Raw genomic sequence first — 20,217 nt, forward strand, 5'->3', positions numbered from 1 at the left:
TCAAGCACACTAAAGAGCCCATTAATCCTTTTTAATTCTATTAAGAATTGGACTACAGCTGGATAAGAGGCCAGCGGAGTTCCAGAGACTAAGTCGGTAATGCCTCGGAGATGTATGGTAAATACTTAACGAAAACTCATATGCAAGGAAATTTCTTTTCCTCTTTACAAACAGTTAAGTCAATTTTCAGTCCTAAGCAGCTTTTACTTTGTAGTAAACAAAGACAGGTTACATTAGTTCTGTGAAAAGAGATATTTCGTATCTCCATTAGGCGCCAAGGGCTATTTCATCACTTCAAATATGGGCCCATAGAATTTGGATAATCTACAAATTTCTTGACGATGTTATCATTGTCAGAAAAAAAACTAATATGATAACTTTACTCCCACATGTACTCTATTCCTCTCACACAAAGAGATACGCAGGTGAGCTACGTGCCTTCCACAGCACGCTTATCTCTGTGTTGCTGAGAATCAGCACCGCCATCCGCACTGCTATTTTTGCTCCCGTCCAATTTCACAAAATCATAATCTTATCAAGGAATTGCCCAAAGTTAAGTATGAGGAAGAAGGAAAAAGTGGTTTTAATTTTCTTTCACAGTCAAGCGTGTGGACAATAATGGCTTTCACCTGTTGAGATAACAGTACAAATACCGCGGCCAGTCGAAATGAACAGTGATGACTTACTGTGTGCACAATTGCGGCAGTGCAAATAGCGAGGCCCTTCTGACCGGACCTCAGTAATGTGAACACAGAGAGGAGTCTGCCTCTGCTTGTTGACTCCCATTCATTTCCATTAGGGCTGAAGGGTTACCGAGGAGCAGGCCAGTAACAGTGTAAACGAGATGTCATGTTTGACAGGGCGTGTAAGCTCAGCTCGGTCACACACACCTAAACGTTAGACAATAACAAGTAGTGAGGCAGACAGATAGACAAGGAGCTGTCACAATACCACAGCCATATATGTATTGCTCAGGAATAAAACGAGGCTTCTCAGTTACAGTCCTATAAAACAAAACAGGCCTGAAAAACGGGATCACATTTGTTCCCACCCTGATGCCCACAACCATTACCCTTACTCTCCCCAATCTACCAGCCCATCTGTTCTGCCAACTGCTCCGTTACGCTTCCCCCTCATTACTGGACCACTTTCCCTGCTCGTCCCCTTACCTTATCGTTATGCACACAGCCATTACTGAAGCTCTCCCTCCTTCTCTCTCTCTCTTTTGCCCTCTCTGTCTCATCTGAGCTGCTTTTTTCCCTCCCTAAGCCTCGAAGTACATTGGAGAAAGTGTGTGTGTGTGTGTGTGTGTGAGAGTGAGTGTGAGTGTGAGAGAGAGAGAGAGAAAAAAGAAATCAAAGAAAATGCCTCAGACGCCCCGACCTGTATCTGGCTAAGCATCTCCATGGTAGCATGACCCCCCGAAACAGCCCATCATGCTCCACTGCACTTGAAAAGGACCGAGTGCAGAGAAGGGGCAGAACGAGGAAGGGTGTGAAGGAGGAGAGAGAGATGAAGGAAACTACGAGGGCACTGGAGTGGAAGCTTCAAAACCCCACATGGTTAAATCACTTTTTCTGTTAAATGTTTGTTTTATTTCAGCCCAAGATTTCCTCACCTCCACACCATGTTTGGTATCCTCCGTGTAAATAATGAATGCCCGTATGAGGAAAAGGCTAAATGGCTTTAAAAAAAACAAAACAAAAAAAAAACAAACACTGATACATCGACATTCAGTATGTGTAGGTGTGCTAGGCACTTTTCAGTCTACATTAAAAAAAAGACAGAAGAACTTTGAAACATTCAACATTCGATGGTTTAATGGTTTGGTTTTCTTTTGAGTACAGTGGTTATTTCTGCCGCTGTGGCATTCACAGACAAATCAAACAAACAAAAATATCTGGGAACACAAAAATATATATAGCTTTCTGATAACATCTGTGGCTCAGTCTAGTAGTTACAACAGGTACAAAAGCAACTCTCTGTACCCGATCGACAAAAACGTAAATACAAACACTTACATAAACATGTAAAAACGGTCCAAAACTTGAACTAATACTTGAAATTCTGTGGTTCTGTGGTTTATAAAATGAAATTGCTATTTACATTCAGTTTGAATAATTATCTTTTCATGAAAAGAATATAGTGTATGAGTCGAACATTAACAAAAATAAACACTGATTATTCAAACTTGTGATAAAATATATAATATTGATTATAATTAGAGGGTTCCACTATGTTCAAGTGCTATTAATAAAGACGCACAGGAGGACCGCTGGGATCGCGGCTGCACAGCTCCTGTCTGAGTGGCATAAATCAAGGTGCAGTTCAAGAGTTTGGAGTCCAGGGACAAAAGGTCAGAGGTTACAAAATTCAGTCAAAACCTCCACCTCTGAGACACAGTCAAAGTGGTTAGTAGCAGGAAAGTGGCAGTGAATGGGAAGAGAAATTACCTGGTCAGATTGCTCCCAGTCACTGACTTGGTTACTCAAAAGAGAAAGATGGAATTCTATCACAGCTCAAACATTGTTGTCCTTTGCTTACATGTGTTTTATCATGTAGTCACAGTGGTGTAGGGTCGACTTTTTAGGTTAGTTGCACGTCGTGCGACTGAAGGCAAAGATCGTTAGGAAGCCTGTGCTTGTTCCGTCACTTTGCACAGAGCTGTCTTTACATCTGAGGTCCGATGGTCTCAGTTAACAGCTGCTGGCTAATGTTTTCCAAGCTGAGCAAGGAATCAAAAACCAAAAACGGACGCTGGTATTTTCTCATCTCTAACCCGAGACCAAAGGGTGACTGGCTCGGCTTTGAAAGCTAAGCAAACGCACTTGCCAAAGCCCTCCATACCAGAAGAAAACAAACTAGCTTTCAACTTTAGCAGCTTCTACAACTTATCTTGAAAAATAAACACTTTTAATCTTTTTTCATATATAAAAAAAATATTTCTAATATTACCACAAAGTTTGTTCCACTGGACGGGTTTGACTTGTAGTCTTGTTGCATTTATCTTATGTCTATATGTGTTAGATGACTGTATGTTTGCGTGTATATCAATATACCAAAAGTATAAGCAGGTTAGATTGTACTCTCAATATTTTCTTAGAATGATATCCTCTCTTCTAAACTAGTTCCTCAGTTCTTTGTGCTCCTCACCTGTGCTATCTACTGCTCTCCCTGTATTTCTGCAGTTCACTTCTCTGATCCTCCGATTCCTGAAATGATTGCATGCACCTGCTAACAGACAGTTTGCTGGCTGGACAGTGGACTCTCCAGGGACAGGCTAGTGGGAGACCCGTCTGGGCGGGCGCAGGGCTTAAACATGGTGGAGATATAGAAGGCCTGCAGGCACAGACAAAAAAAAAATAAAAATGTCAGGAAAGATACGCAGACCAAACATGCTGTCAATCACTCACTGTTTATAAACAGAGAGTGGAAATTGAGGGAGAAAGCATAGTGTTTGAGCTAACACAGTCAGCAGAAAGCAGCGAGAAACAAACCCTGCGAGGAAAAGGATAACTGGTATTCAGGCTATTTAAACAACAGGGAATTTTAACATACCACCCAGTATGCGGTGAGCCCTCCTTGAATAAAGCCTGTGAGGACGTCAGTGGGATGGTGACGGTAGTCTGAGATGCGGCTCAATCCGGTGTAGACAGCGATCATTACTAAGAAGAACTGTATAAGTGGGCGCAATAGCCGAGCTCCTCGCCACGACAGCCGTGCCTGCAGGTAGAACTGCAAAAAAAAGAAGATAAATACCATTATTATTTTCACTACTAAGTGAATATATGGCTATGGGCATTTATGTGCTAATGTATGCCCCCACAAACATAAATTTATGGTTATGTCTAATGACTGAAGTTCTATAAACTAAGTGGAACATGAACATCCATTTAATCTGCTGCCCAGAGGGGGGGAAGAGAAGTTTGGCATGGTTTCATTAGCACTTTTTAAACCCAACTTCCTGCTTTTGTTCATCCTCATCCCGTGCATCAGCGCTACAGTACAGAGGTCCTGTTTGTGTGCGTGAAAATGGGGTCACAGGTCGAGCTGAATGCAGATGCAGGGCTTGCTTTATGAGGTGGCTGGAGGTATGTTTGAGTCAAACAGCCGCTGGGGAGCATGTGGCCTACATTACTGCTGGCAAGCCGATCCTCGCTGTCTCTCCTTTTCCTATCTTAACTGAGAACAGGTGTCACTATTCCTGCACACACAAGTAGCTGGCAAGGTCGTGGTGGCGTGTAGCTGCAAGTCTGACACATTCTCACTAGGTTGTCTAAGCTCTATCAAATAATTTGTAAGCAGCAACTTCTGTGTGTGCGTGCTTGTGTGGAGAAAAAAAAATTAGCTTTTTGTTTTAGTCACGCCACTTCTTCCTTTCGGTTCGCTACCCTTTCATTCCTCTCAGCCACAATATTCATCCCTTTCTTTCTCTTTTTGTTCAAAAAGGAACATTTTGCTGTGGACTTGTAAAGAAAACTGTGCAGTAATTATGAGCCACCCCTCATTTCTTTATCTTTTGCTAGGTAAATAAGAAATAGATGTAGTGATTTGTTGAAAGATAAATTGATGTTTTCTTTATTATTTTTGAACATAGCCTGAATTCTCTTGGGCAAGCTTCCCTGTAATTTCTTTAAGTAGTCTTCAAGAATAGTTCTCCAGGTATCTTCAAGGATATTCAAAGCTCTTCTGTAGCTGCTGGCTGCCTTTTGTTCTGTTTTCTTCCATAATTTTTTGATTTGCTCTTGTGAGGTCAGTCTATGACTGACAGTGTTCCATTGTGAATTTTTATATCCAGGTATGGTTTTAGTGCACTGCGTTGTCACGCTGAAAAATTAAACGACTGCCAATCAGATGCTTCAGAAATAGTATTCAGCGGTGAGTCAAAATCTGGCGTACTTTCTTCATTCATATTTCCATCAATGCTGACAAGATCCCCAACGCCACTGGCTGAAATACAGCCTCAAACCATGACAGAGCCTCCACCATGTTTTACAGATAGCTGTAGACACTGTTGAACTTCTCTCCTGACCTTCTCTGTATGTACTCACAATGACTTGAAGATGTCAAATATACAGAAATAAGGCACAGCACTGTACAAATAGAGGTTTTCTCCTCACTTTGAGTTTTGAAAAGCAACAAATTATTTTCATTCATCTCAGCTGAATAAAAATATTTATGTCACCTGAAAACCATCAATTAGCAGCTAGCGATGATGGCTATGTGAGGTATGTGAACGTTTCATAGACAATAATGTGCTTTTGTCTCCCTCTAACTGTCACTTCACTCTCACAATGCGCCCATGACTACAGGGCAGCGTGCTGTGAGAGAAAAATGAAGAGATGGGGAGGGAGGCTTGGAGGGTTGAGAGGGTGTCTATTGCTGAAAGAAGCCTGTCGATCTCTCAGCAGGCATATTCAGCTCTCCCCCCTCGACTAAATGAGACCCACAACAAGGCCTCCTCTGTCTGTGGAGTCTCTTCATCTATTCATGTTCCCTGTGGAAAACATTCTCCCTCATTCTCTACCCCACTCCAAATCCTCCTCCTCCCTATCTCACCAGCCCTTTTGGTTGGAAGCTGGCTGCCTGTAGAGAATTGGTTCTCTCAAAGATCGGGAACCGTGAATGTATTTAACAGCACATGGCTTGGTGTGTCTTTCCACATGTTCAATTAGCATTGTTCTCAGCCTCTAGGGGCTGGTGCTGTCTTTAAAAACTGAAAACAAAGCAAGAACTGTAATCTTCCTCTGATACTATAAACACTGGGGTGAATACAGTAATTACACAATATGAGCTCAGGTGTATGTAGAGGTCAACTTTCCAGATTTGTTCGCCGATAGACTGGGTGTGTTTGCTTGTTTGTGAAGCAAAGGTGACTTACTGCCAGATAAAGCATTGTGTACATCGCGAAGGAAGCATGGCCGGAAAAGAAGGACTTCCTGAAAGAGAAGATCCATAAAAGCAGCCAAATGTTACACATTAACTTAGGTTTCTGTATACAGCACCCTGAGAAAAGCAGATAATTGCACATAAACCACACACCTTGCCTCCTCCTCCAACTTCTTCTCCGCACTGCAGACTATGGACTCTGCAGGGACATAGATGCCTTCCTTGCAGTTAATGGATGCATATGTGATGTTGCACACATCCAGGAAGTTGGGTCTCAGGCGACCTACGCTTAGCTTGGCCATGTTGGTGAGAGACTGACCAATACAACAGCCAAACAGGAAGCTTCCCAGTTCCTTGTACAGGCATGACACATAGCAGTTTCTAACAAAAGCCCGTGAGTGCACACCTCGGAAACGTACACGATAGCATTCACCTACAGCGATCTGAAAGAAACAAAGACAGGAGACAACTTTTAACTTGCCATAATGCCCGGCTGAACAAATACTGTGAAAGTATGTTTGTTTTACTTTTAAGCAAACACACGCACATTTACACTATAAGAAGATGATGATAGCTTTAACTCACTGCCTTACACATAACATCAATTACTGTCTTACCGCTACACCAGTGATGGCGATGCCACCAGCGATGAGCAGGCTGTCGGGGATGGCCTCGGTCGTTATGTTGGGATAAGTGATGCTGGGGTCTCCGCAGAAAAAGCCTCGTTTGTAGGGAGTCACAAACTTCATCTCGCATGCAAAAAATGGGATGGAGGCTGGAGGGGTGGGGGGGGGGGGGGAGGGAGTGGTGGCAGACAAAAAAACAAACAAAAGATGACTTGATGAATATCTATGATGTGGTCAGTGTAACAACGATGACAAATAAAAGAGACAGCACAATACATGGACAGCGGTACTGTCTACTCATATGAAAATGGCCTTCTAACATAATAAAGGGGGGTAGCATTAAAGCGTCAGTCATTTGGTGATATGAGTTCCAGATTCCTGGGGATCAGGGAATTCCACACATAGCTGCTTTCAACATGGGAGCAGGGAGAAGGAGAAGGCTGACAGACATGAAAAGATGTGAAAAAAATGGAGGCAACATGACAGTGGAGAATTCAGATGAGGAAGGAGGAAGAAGTTATTGAGAGCATGTTACACAAAAACATCAGTGTGCTCAAAGAAGACAATAAAGTCACTGTGTATTGTTAAACAAGTATGTTTTCTTCAAGCCAAAAGCAGTGACTCACAGTTTAATCCGTCTTAACTTATATTAACAACTGTCTCACATTATGTTTACTGGCTGGTCACTAATTATAAGAATTTACGCTATCAGGTGAAAGTGGCCAAGGTCTGGTTTGCTTAGGTAAACATCACCACACAGTCTCATGATCAAAGTTCACTGGGGAAAATTTGCGTTTTAACCAGCTTTTAATGACGAATTGGAAGGTGGTGCTTGTAGCTCCACAAACGAGGGCTGAGCTGCACGGCTTTTGTTCTGCATTGTACTTAACACTAATAGCCAATATCCCTCTAAAGTCCCAGCGTGCTCCATTTCTCTGTCCCTTATCCCATGTCCCCTTGTCACCCCATGGAATGCAGCGAGGACATGGGACTAATCATTAACCTCTGTGCCTCTCCCTATCATCCCAGGCCTGCTTGTTGGTTGGAACGCTCCCAGGCCAAAACTCTGCTCCTGCCAGAGAATCTCTCAGACTACGTGACTGAAAAGAACACAGGATACACATTTAAAACCAGGCCAGAAGGATTCTCACTCAAACACATAAACAAGGGTCTGAAAACATTCCTTTAATCATGATAAATCACCAAATTTTGAAAGAAAAGAGTGGGAAATTAGTATTTGACGAACAGCAGGTAGCTACAGTTTGTCCACTTTGAGATCTGCCAAAACTGGCTCCGTATCAACTTTAACCAAACACAGAGTCAACTAAACTCCCATGCTGTTCATTCAACCTTACTGAACTTACTGATAGGCACGGGAGACGTGATTAGGGCTGGGATACATTAAGACATAAGTCAAATGTGTGCGTGTTAAAAAAAACTCTGCTGTCAAAGTCAAGCTGCCCTCACAGAAAGACAAAACAAAGACTAAAAACAAGCTCGCGTCCATATATTTCATGAGATGTTACGGCAGGGAAGGAGAGAGGGAAACATCCTGTAGACAGATAGCAGAGCCTGTGATGCCAGCACAGAGAGAAAACACCGCACATCTGACCCCAATCTCTCACTCATCCCATCCAGATAACACGTGTACAGATTCATCATATGGAAATTCAGCTCACTGACGTGCCTCATATAACAAACACATTCATATCGATTATATATATATATATATACACACACAGGTGTGCCCTGTTTATTAGAACATCTCCTTTAGTCATACACCTTGAAGTTATATTATGAGCATATCTCCTATCTTGTGGTTATCCTAGTGAGAGTTTACATTAGCTAAGATCAATGGAGTACCCGTGTTTGCTTTTGTGCTAATTGGTAGATAAATAAATAACCTCAATGAGAGTTCATGTTTGCCTTTGTGTTACCTGCATGAAATGCATCTTTTTGAATCACTTGATCATAATACCCCTATGCATGTCATACTCAAGCAGAGACGTGAGGTATTTGGTTCCACACCCAGATTTTTTTCTCCAGTACAGTCAGCTCCTTTCAAATAAGTGTTATGCAAAAGCCCCAACATAACAACAACATAACAACAATCCACTAAAATAAAAAGCTGATGACATTTTATAAGGACTTTTAAACTGACAGAGACATGCTGTGTTTGGGGGTAATCAAACACTGATGATACATTTTAGCATTTAATAATGAAACAAATACTTAAAACAACAACAAGTACTATTTTGTGTTGAACAGGGGCTTCTTTTGACCCGTTCTGGTTTCCATATAATCCATTAAAAGCCCCTCATCTGATTCCAGAAATCAGTATTTTGTTGTATTGACACAGAGATAATGGTGAGAAGCTCCATTAAAGTCCAAACACTTATACTGTAAGACTTTTTAAAGGCGAAGGAAGTGTCATGTCAGTCAGAGCCGGCTTGTAATGCTTCCCCATTTTTGCATGCAATAATCACTAAACATGACAAAAGTGGTTTAGTGGTTTAAAAAGCTCCTTGATAATATCACAAGAGAAAAACTGAGCAAACATACTCCTGTACTCCTATGTCACAGTCAACCTCTATGCTTTACAACTACATTCAAAATGTTTTCACAACATGACTGAAAAACACTCCACAGACTCTCACTTCATCTGTCAGGCAGCTGTGAGCCAACCTCTGCACCTGGCCAAGACATGCTCAAAAGAGAGCCAGACCAGGAAGGCCTGCAAGAGGACACAAAAGGAGGCAGAGGAGTGGGCTGGCTCCAAGAGCCAAAATGTGCTGCTCACTAGGCCTAACATTCAAAGCAGGAATGCTTTCAAATAGTCAAAAGGATAGAAAGAAGAAGGGGAAAGAGGAAGGGAGGAAAAGAGGGGATATGTGCCTCTCTCTGGGAAACTGTTCTGGTTCTAATTTACACATCTATGACCACAGCCCAGAATGAGCTCACTGTGAGAGGGGAACAACAACAACCAAAAGCAACAAAATAAAGAAATAAAAAACAGCAAATGAAAAAAGTGGTTTAAGGAGGAGTGCAAAGAAAAGAGGGCAGATGGTAGGAATTCGTCGACATACTTCAATTGTCGACGAATTCAATTCTGACATCAATTCATTGTCAGACTGAAAGCTAGGCCGCGATGCATGGCCACAAGGGCGGAGAATTGACAAATGTGTGTGTGTGTGGGGGGGGGGGGGGGGGGGGGGGGGGAGTAAAACTGGGGTGAGAAAAACTGGAAAGATGGAGCCAAGAGAGATGCAGCAAAGGTTCCTCTTTAAAGAACAGCAGACGGAGGCGATTAGTGGTGGTTCTGGAATGTGAGGGTCAGAGATCTGGGCTCTGCTGGGACCCGCTCTGTAAACACGACCCCGCCTCAACAGGCAGAATACCCCCCGACACACATACAGACCGAACACATACACATGAAAAAAAAAAACCACACTAAGATGCAAACAAACCAAATCCACAGCCGCATAGATTAACAAGACAACCAAAACACACCACAAAAAAACCACCTGGAAAAAATTAACCAACCATTCCAGAGCCATGAACCACAGAAAAAACCCCTAACAATCCAAAACACAGCCATTAATGCAGACATCACAATCACTATCACAGAGCTAAATTCACTCGTATGGATGCTGCTGCTTCTATCACTAAAAAACAGCCTGTGTATACTCATGGATTAGCATGACATATCCTAAAGCTATCTCCAAGCCACAGTAATGGTCATCTGTTTCCATCACACTCAATAATATTTGACTGCACAGGCCTCTTTCTACTTTTGTCCTTTGATAAAGCTAGAGGACAGACTGTTAGTGACCTGTCAACACAGAGCCATGTGGCCTGCAGGACCTGGGACCGGGATGAGCGTGGCCTGTGCAGCACCCTTCACGGGTGGTCCACCCACACCGAGCTCTTCACCAGCTTGCATGTGCCAGGAGATCACAACTAAATTTTAAGGTGCTTATTTACCTTCAAGTCAACCTTTCAAAAATAATAAGCCAGTGAACTGTATCGCGCAGTGTTGTAATTTGAATCTCTGCGAGGTTGATAATCCCCAGTAACAACATTACAAGGAAGCAGCGTGACGGCATTCCTAGTACGCTCATAAATGGCAGTCTGCAGATGGACTGGGTGGGTTTTTGCAATTATTTGTGCAATAATGACTGAAGCCGTCTTCATAAGATCTGTTATTTCATCTAATCCCTTCTCAGTTTGAGATCATTACAGGCAGAGTTGAGAATTTGTACCTGAAACAAAAGACTCTGTTTTAAAAGTTAGTCCAGAGAGAGTCTGTGCGCCTCACTGCATAATTCTCTATCACACAAAAGAACAAACACACACAGGCAGTTGTACTGTAGGGCAGGTAAGTCAGCAGGTGAAGTCATTCGCACCAAGGCTGTGATTATTATTGGCAACCGCGGATGGCGAAAAACTCAATTAAAGTGCAGTGTGTGAATGACAGGTACATCCTGTTCTTCCTTGGTGGCCCAATCCAGGTAAGGGAGAAATGGGGGAAGAGTAAGTGTTTGCCTCCTTACTGACACACACACCCACACACACTCTTTTACTTTCCCATAATTGGCCAGATTGTTCTGGGAGATGGGTCTGTTTTGTCTGCCCTGATGGCGTCGACGAGACATTTTTAAGTGAAGAACAAAGGCAGGCTGAGAAGCCACAACAGAGTTTTGTTAACCATCTGCTATCATCAACATCTGCTGCAGCAGGACTCCACACACACACTGTTTAAGTACACCCACTGCTTCATTTATCAGCCCATACCCAACTCATTAATGTAGGCAAAAACAGGGGCCCCAGAAAGAAACAGTCGACCGCTCAAAGTACCTCGCTGGCCAAAAATGTTAATATTTATGGAGGTTTAATGCACTACATTAATAACTCAACACAGAGCAAATGCAAACCCTACGTCTCCATGACCATGAAAAATAAAACACAATGACGCTTAAAAACTTAGCTTTTTTCAACTCCTAACAGTGCACCAGGAGATTTCTTGTCTGCCCTTTCCACTGTTACTGTTGCCACTAGCCAGTAGAGACATGCTTCCCACAGTTGCTTCTGTTCTCGCCACACTTCAGTGCCTTGCTTCCTGGAGCCTGACTCTGGAGTTCAGGGCCTGAGCGGGGAAGTTTGAAGCAGTCTGTCTGTCTGTCTGATTCAGCAAGAACATAAAGAACCCGCCACTGTGGAGCACATCTTGGAAACTTTAAAGAGTTCCCCAGTGGTTTTTGTGGCATGAAGGTAAGGGCGTGCATTGTGAGGTGAGAGCTGCCAGTCTGCAATGTGAAAATGACACAGGATTTTAGTTTAGACTGCTGGAGAGGTATTTAGCATGGTACAACATGATTGCGGTGGCACTCTACGGATGGAAAAAGTTCAAACCTGCAGGGCTGTTTTGTCAGAGTGTTCGGATTTGCAGGGGAATGTGCTGTTAGGACAGTCAGAGCTTGAGATGATTAAGGGAGAATAGTCTCCAGCAGGTGAGATGAGACACAATGATAAAATGTACCTGATGATGGGTAACCATGCATTGGCGCCAAGAGGGAATGTCTAAGTTTTCTTATAGGGAGACAGACAGAAGACAAATCATTAGTTCTAACAGACGAAAAGGCGGAGTTACAGCCTGTATTCGGAATCAGGTAGACAGTCTTCTGGTATCCTCTCCAGGCCCATTGGAGCTAATGAGCGCTGAGGATTAGAGCGATACACACATCTTTATTCGCTCATTATAGCTAATACCTATGGACCACCCTGGGCACTTATGGAATCGTCATCTAGGAGAAGATTACAGCTGTCTCATTAAAAGTACATTTGAAGCTATCTGCTGTCTGAACATTTCCTATCTGGTTCTGAGTACTACTTCCTCACTGAGACATAAACAGACAGCTGTGTATAGGATCCCTCGAGCAACCAAGGGTTTGACCCCTGACCCCTACTGTAGATCCTCTGCCTCGTCAGTCTTTCCGTATCTTACTCCGGTCTCCACCCTTGGGGCTTTTCCTTCATTCAAGTTCTTACTTGCCCCTCAGCCTATAGATACGTGGGACTTAGTCGATTCCAGCGTGCTAATGGGTGAAGGAAGATGTACCGAGAAGTGAAGTGAATAGGCCCATGTGGTCTGTCTGAGCAACAGCGCACTTAATGGATTCCTGTAACTCTGCAGCACTGTCAAACGGGAAGGAGATGCATTAATAGACTAAGAGGGGACAGAAAGCGAAATCAGTTCTTCCACTAGCTAATGATTTGACTGAGCCATTTTTAATGGCGCTCCATCTGTCAGCCGCAGACTGACGCCAATGTTTTCCATAACTTCAGAGAGTCAGGGCCTAAGACGCACAGCAAAACAAGACCGGCAAATTTGTCAACAAACAGCAAGCACATGGCAGCTGTAGTAGGGTAGTTAACAGCGATGACTCATACACATACAAACACCCACACCCACACTTTTACACATACGCACACAATTTAATATTTTGGAGCCTATACACAACTGCACGCACTGACATGTCAGCCTTTTGCTGCCTGACTCACTTGGCAGCTTTCTCTGCCAAATAAGTATAGCCCATAATCCTCTAACAAAAATCGGACACCCGCCCAAAACACATGGAGACGTAAAACACACTCACACGCCTCACTACATCAGTGGGACACCTTTGGTCCTAAAGTAGAGCTCGGCTGAAGAAAAGATAATAAAAAGAGAAGAGGATATAAGCGGATGTAGGGTAGAAAGAGGCAGGCCTTTCAGTATTCAGATCACTTAAGTAGATACCAGTCATCTTGTTCTGGCAAGCTGCTTCATGTCTTGACACACATACAACAGCAATCAACTGTTTCCAGCTTTCTCTTTCTATTGTACACAAAAACACAATCGATGTAAATTGTATTATTTTAACCACGGCTATCATCTTTTGCATTACAGGGATGTGTGAAAATGGCATAGCTCTGTAATTAACCTCTAGAGAAAAGTCATGCCTCATAACATTCTTTATGTTTCACTGTTGTATGAGCTTTTGTTGTGCAGCAGGCTACTCAAGTGCTGTTTTCATTCAGTTACCCTTAAAGAGAGTTACTTTATTATGGCGATGATAGAGTCAGGGCCACCTGCGCAGGAGGGAAATAGCAGCATAGTCTAGAAGTCTTGTCCCTGCACGCTCATCAGATATGACAAAAACCTCAAACCTCCTGACATGTGCTTGGCTGGGCTCTACATAGTACATGCAGCCACAGGGTGAAAAATATTGTCATCTCTCTTTGAGTCCCACTCCCAGCAATAATGCATGCACACACTTTAGCACACAGGCAAAGACTTGAAAACAAATTGCAGTTTGCAAATCACATGGAACTTATTGGCACTGAGCTAAACCAAAACAATCTATCTCTGTCAGGCATCATGTGCATGCCCGAACACCCCCATAATCAACACTATGATACGCAAAGTACAACAATATTAGACAAGCCTGGTGTTGAGAAAGAATCAGGTCAGGTAAACTCAGCCAAAGCCTCAGTTAATGAGTTCAATGTCACCACATTCCACAGACAGATTGAAGCTCATTCAACACCACAACATACTGGTTTCACGTCGCCACTTCAAATGTGAATTAAGCCCTAAAGAGACTTGGAGAGACAGCGATAACCTCAGAACATTGCAGAATCCCTCTTCAGCTGATTGCATAAAGAGTGACGGTGCTTCAGGGCCAAATTCCACTTTTACAGTTGTGAATGAGCCCCTTTAAAGGATGAATAACGCTGGTGGGTCAACTGTCTGAGGGAATCTGATAAAGGCACTTTTAAGGGAAATTTTGATTAGTCAGACATATGAGGGTCAAGAGAAACGAAGGGTCCAATTCATTTCCAACAATTGGTGACATTCAATGCCAAATGCCCATAGATGAGTCAATGTCGGGCTTCAGCGAGACAGATACAGTCAGGATGGAGTAATCCAATAGCCCATACAGCACTGTATGCAACAATAGGGGGAAATAATGCCTTGTACTGTAAATTACATCTTATTCCAGGACATTTGATTGCTATCTGTGACATATAATAGCTAGTGTTGTGGTCTCACTGTGCTGAATAAAACAGAAAAAAAAGACTTCTTCTCAAAATCCGTAAGATAAATCTCTTTAATCACAAATTCTAATACCTTGTGCCTTCGCATTATTACTGCAAGTCATTATTTGAAAACGTGTAACAGTATGTTCTCAGACACGTTTGCTGCCAAAGTGTACCAGGAACACATCAAAGAATCAAATCAAACCGGGACTTTAGAGATTGCTGAGCTTTGACTTGAACGTTTTAGTCCAACAAACTTTATAAATCCACTCAGCTGTGTTCAGCTTGATGCCCAGCAACACAGGCTTAGAACTGTTATCTGTTCAGACCGGGGCTAAGAAGGGTCAGAGCACACAGTATTTTGAGAAAGCTAGTGGCGTGCTTGGTTTATGTCTTAGGGGAAGAACTGAGAGAGCCCATTTCCTACACTTTCCTGACTGATGCTTGGTTGCTAGCCACTTTCTAAACCCAAAACAAAGCTGCAGAAAAGTGCACAAACTAAACAGCTAATAGTATACCTGCAGGGGTTAAGAATAACATAGTGAAGAAAAGAAAAGTGACTACCTCGACCTGTCATCGAGTTTGCCAGGCTACTTCCTAAGATTTAACGGCCAAGCCTGAGACCTGTCGGTCTGCCTAGACGGGTTCTGGCTTCAGTTGCAGCTGAAACACTAATTCACACAACACTGGTGCTCCCTTCCCTTTCGCAGTCATGTGAGATGACGGCATGGAATTTATGAATTATGTATTATTACACAAACAAACAAACTCTGTGTACAAATTTTAGGAGGATTTCTAGTAATAGAAAGGGGCTGAAGTACAGTTAATGAAACAATTACAAGCAAAAATACCTATCTGAGGTATTTTACAAATTTCAGGTGGAAGTAGAACTCTTTTTTCTTCCTTTAACTTTTCTATATTCCCTATACCCTTTGTGGCTTAGCACTGGCCCTGAAAACAACACAGAAGCATTAAAGTCCTTAGATATGGTTCATTACATCATTAGAAAACAAAACATGTGATTTGGTTCTACTATCTTTAAAAAGGTGGCACTAAAATCAGGCCTAAGGCACATGTCAACATGCATAACAACCTTTTACTTTGATTCTGAACAATTATAACTCTTCAACTTGAGTGTTTGAGGTTCTGTTTGTTCTGCTGCATTGCAAGTTCAATCTCACGCTGGCTATAATAAGTAGATTTTAAGAATACACTGAGAGAGTATTCAACCAATCTTAAAACACTTGGAAGAACAAAATGACAATTTGTTTCCCTTTTACTGAATGAAAGCAATCTGGACAATCACGTTATAGCCTGTGTTAGTGACTATTACTGCTTTTATCGTTTATTTGATATGAATCAAGTGCCAGTTTGTTTTTCTCCATAATAAGTTAACTTTTTTTGGTTGTGATTAGTATCTACGTTGGCTCTCATTTCTGTGTTGATTGTGGCCTTGGCAGTTTTTGTTTCTTGATGTGAAGCTTGCTAGTTATATTAAAGCAACGCTTCTGTGCTCACTGTGGTGAATTACTGGCTACAAACAGTAAGCTAACCCTGAGAGAGGCTAAAGAGCTCTGCATAGAGGTAATTCAGCACCAGATCATACGCACGGGGCACGTTTTTATACTTATTCCCACGTTCTTCTCCCGGGAAATTTGGGAGTTACCATGGGAACTGATGAATTCCCGGGACAACTCAGCTGCTGCCAGCTGAGCCCCCACCCACATTTTCCCCGGTTCTTCCCTCCCTCCTGCCCCCACGTGCATGTAGAGGGGACCGAGCTGAAGTTTTCTGCCCCAGTCTGAGCAGTTTCCACTTGACTTCTGGAAAAATGCTTTGCAGCTTCGTTAACTTTAACAAATCCCAATCCAGCGTTGGATAGTTTGTGCTTTTTTGCCCCTTGTCTGAAACCAACTTTGTTTATGACATTAGGGGAAAAGCAAATACAGAATTCAAGAGTCATTAAAACACTGATCTTGGTATTTAAAGATTTTAAATAGTACACTTGTTAAGTGAAACAGTAGCACAAATTCTTACCAATACAAAGGCACAACACATCCAAACAAACAAGCATCTTCCTCTTGGTGCAAAACGAGCTTTCCACCTCAGGTTGGGTGATGAATTGTTTCCCAGCTCCGTTCTCCTTCCCTTCCCCGGATCCTCCGCTGTCAGCTAACCGCCGCTGGAGCTCCTCATCCTGGGGGAGCATGCTGCCGTGAGTACCGGTGGAATTTAACTTCTGCATGTCTCTGGCTGGTTAAAAGTTAATGACAACTTGTTCGAATGTGGTTCCAGTAAGTCCTTTACGTTTGTAGTAGCTGGCAAACGATGAAAATCCCAAAAACTTTAAGTCCATCCGTCGTCGGTGCGCCAAATCATGTCAACTAAAGTTTGACAGCAGGAGACCCTGGTCAAGCAACCGGCCGAGAGGTGAGGTTACGTCGGTCATCCAAAGGCAAGAGAGAGGGGGGGCAAAGCAAGGCAGGAGAAAACCAGACAGAGGAAAACAAGCATCCGACTAAACCGAGTCACAACAAACTTCTACCGCTGGAGCGTGCTCTACAGACTACTTTGAAACGTCCCGAGCGAAACATGTATGCAGCAGCGCACATTAATGGAACTTCAAAATAAACCCCGTGACTGCTCCTCCTATCCCAAGTCGAGTAGCGCTCATGCGTTTAAGTTGGTTATTTCCGGTATGTGGTAGTGGGTTTGACTTCACGCATTCTGTTGGGGCAAGGAAAAAAAAACTTAGAAAATCAATATGTAACGATCAGACTGGAGCTTGCTAACAAGTTCGATCCATTTGACCTCATGACCGGGTACATGTCCATGCCTTAAACTGCCAGTGTCAGGACGTGTCCCACATACAACTTCTGGAGTTCAGAGGACATGTGGGTTGTTGTTGATGTTTTTTTTTATAATAGTTTGTTGTTCATAAATTTTACACAATCAAAACAACAAACCAAAAACCAAACAAAACGAGGGTATAAATACATTCCATAATAATGATGTGTAGTGTGTCCTTGTAGAAAGTAATCTTATATCCTTTGTTGTGATGACTTTTTAATGGCATTTTTATTGCACTGAGCCTTATGCCTTAATGGGCACACGACTTCCTCACTATACAGCTAATTTAATTTCCATAATATTGACTGCCACTTGATTGTCTGCCAGACCACTCAATAAAACAATCTGAACGCGTGATATAAGTCTAGTCTTTGCCCCACTGGCATAAGGGCTTTATGAAATATCATGATATTTCATTTGTTAATCCAAAGCTGTATAGGTCATTTGATTCCTTTCGTTATTAAAGCTTTTGTTCGTTGGAGGTATCCTGCCACCTGCTGTAAAGATTAAAGTACTGCTGCTTCGCCTCTGAAAAGTTCATCAGCTTTTTTAAATTGATACTTTAAGCTATTCATCCATCTGCTGATGCTCAAGCTGTTATTTCTATTATGAATTATTCGTCTACCTTATTCATTAGTTATTAGGCTTTGAATGGCCAAAAGCACCTATTGTAATTTCACATCTAATTTTCAAGATTTCTAATTTTCTATAGCGCAATCGACCATCAGCCTGATGGAAATGGAGACTCTTTTTTTTTTAACTGAAAATTGAATGTTACCTGGAAAACATACAAGCACTGTTTTAATATTTCTCCACTTTTTATGCTTCTTTCATTTTTTTTACATACTGTAAAAAGTAGACGTTAAAGCCTACCGTGAGACAAAACCTTGAAATCATTGATGTTCAGAGGGTGCATTAGTGCATTCATAGGGTTACAGGTAAACAAATATATGTCACCCTTGTTTTTTCTGACTTTTCTTTTATTTCATAACCTTTGATGCATCTGCTGTGCAAGCAAACGGCACAAAAAGTTCACGATATGGATCTAAACTGACTTTTGGATTAGCAGGTTAACCCTCATTGTCTCAAAGCTTTGCACATTTGCAATGAGCACCAAAAGCTAGATTATAACTGCATCACATATCGCTCATTGCTTCATTTCAAAAGCCTTCCAGTAGTGGTCATTTTTATGGATGTTTTCAGAGCTCTTTAATTTTTACTGTTTTTTTTTATTTTTGTTAAAAAAAGAGAGAGAAAATGTGTATTCATATTTGGATAAACTTTTTAAGAAAAGGAAAAATGTCAATATAGCAGTGTGGTCCCAATTAATAATGGATTATTTTGTATTTTCTATAATTTTTAAAAAATCTGCTAAATCTTTGTAAACTAAAAATGTGTATCAGTCCATCGATGCATTTTCTTAGCTGTTTATCCATTTTACAGCTGCAACTTATCCAAGTTGTAATTAGTTACAATACAATATATTAGGCAAAAACAGAGTTTGTACAATTCTAATGAACTTGAAAATCAACATTATGTATGATCACCTTAATTCCTCAACATAGCCTGAACTCTCTTTCTTGTAATTTCTTCCATTTTAAGTGGAAATGAAAAAACATCCCAGGCTACACGAAGGACATTCAACGCTCTTTTTTTTGGTGCTGGCTGCCTTTTAATCCATTTTCTGTCATCGTGATCCCATGCTGTTTCAATAATGTTGAGGTCCGGGCTCTGGGGAGGCCAACCTGTGACTCATAGTGTTTAATTGTGTAGTTTTCTATCCATCAGTGCTTTTACTGCACTGACAGTGTGTTTGCAATCATGCTAAAAAAATGAAGTGGTTGCTAATCTGAGACTTTCCAGATAGTTTTTATTTGCTGGATTAAAACTCTGATGGCACTTTTCTGTAATTCCATCAATTTTGAGAAGATCCCTGACAGCACCAGTGTTGGGAAAGTAATTAATTATAGCTACTAGTTACTTCTTCAAAAAAGTAACTGAGTTAGTAACGGAGTTACAAGATTCTAAAGTAATCAATTATTTGAAAAGTAACTATTGCATTACTTTAAAAAAAATGTTTAACCCTCTGGGGTCCAGGGTATATTTGGCTATTTTTAACTACTTTTGATGTTTCCTCTACATTTCACCATAAAAAACTATTTACATTGCCTTGTTTGGTATCATCAGCACAACCTCACGTGTCTGAATTTACAGTTATATTTTCATTTTGACATACTATATTAACACAATTGATCTAAAATCAGACAAAAAACATAATATTTGAGTAGAAAAAAGTTATATTTTTTTACTGTAACAACCACAAACATGTTTAATGAATCATATTTCACAACTTTAAATGCAAAGATAAATTGTTCAAGTTTTGCAAACAACAAAGTTATTTGCAGCCATTTACCTTTTACCCTTTTTTTAAAATAACCATTTCAAACTATTTACATAACAACCAGGTGTTCTGCATTCAATAAGATGCCACACAAATTATTTGTGCCACTCCAAAAAAAAAATTTCTGTCCACTATAAAGGAGAACATCACAGCCTGATACCTGCAGGTCTGACAGCAGCAGGTGTATCACTCCTGTTTTCTACCTGGAGACAGCAGTCGCCTCATTGTTCTGACACACAACACAAAACTATCCACAACACTACACTCTAACTACACAAGACAACACATTAACTACACACTCCAAACACGCTAAACATCACACATCTCTCACATCTCAAAACTCGCTCTCTCTCTTTTTCTGCTCTCTCT

General features: G+C 41.6%; 2 protein-coding genes across 2 annotated transcripts in view; both read right to left on the reverse strand.

The window, feature by feature from the left end:
* Positions 1 to 20,217, reverse strand: part of LOC146519916 (uncharacterized) — a 70,674-nt gene that overhangs the window by 11,875 nt on the left and 38,582 nt on the right. The gene's annotated exons all lie outside the window — the stretch shown is intronic.
* ppap2d (phosphatidic acid phosphatase type 2D) lies at positions 1,803 to 17,248 on the reverse strand. Its single transcript, XM_085155821.1, has 6 exons — positions 16,635 to 17,248; positions 6,507 to 6,664; positions 6,043 to 6,332; positions 5,882 to 5,939; positions 3,559 to 3,735; positions 1,803 to 3,339 (listed from the first exon to the last, which is right to left on the reverse strand). The coding sequence occupies exons 1-6, from the start codon at positions 16,840 to 16,842 to the stop codon at positions 3,235 to 3,237; spliced, it is 996 nt and encodes a 331-aa protein (XP_085011947.1). The 5' UTR covers positions 16,843 to 17,248; the 3' UTR covers positions 1,803 to 3,234.

This window comes from Neolamprologus multifasciatus, chromosome 4 (genome assembly GCF_963576455.1).
Source record: "Neolamprologus multifasciatus chromosome 4, fNeoMul1.2, whole genome shotgun sequence".
In the NCBI taxonomy this organism is placed as follows: Eukaryota; Metazoa; Chordata; class Actinopteri; order Cichliformes; family Cichlidae; genus Neolamprologus; species Neolamprologus multifasciatus.

Bases quoted from the DNA above. Each gene is read 5' to 3' on its own strand.
- ppap2d (XM_085155821.1), bottom strand. From the start codon at position 16,842: ATGCAGAAGTTAAATTCCACCGGTACTCACGGCAGCATGCTCCCCCAG. The intron at 3,736-5,881 runs GTAAGTCACCTT...TTTTTTTTGCAG, and splicing joins ACACAATGCTTTATCTGGCA to TTCTACCTGCAGGCACGGCT. The intron at 3,340-3,558 runs GTATGTTAAAAT...CTGTGCCTGCAG, and splicing joins GGCTCACCGCATACTGGGTG to GCCTTCTATATCTCCACCAT.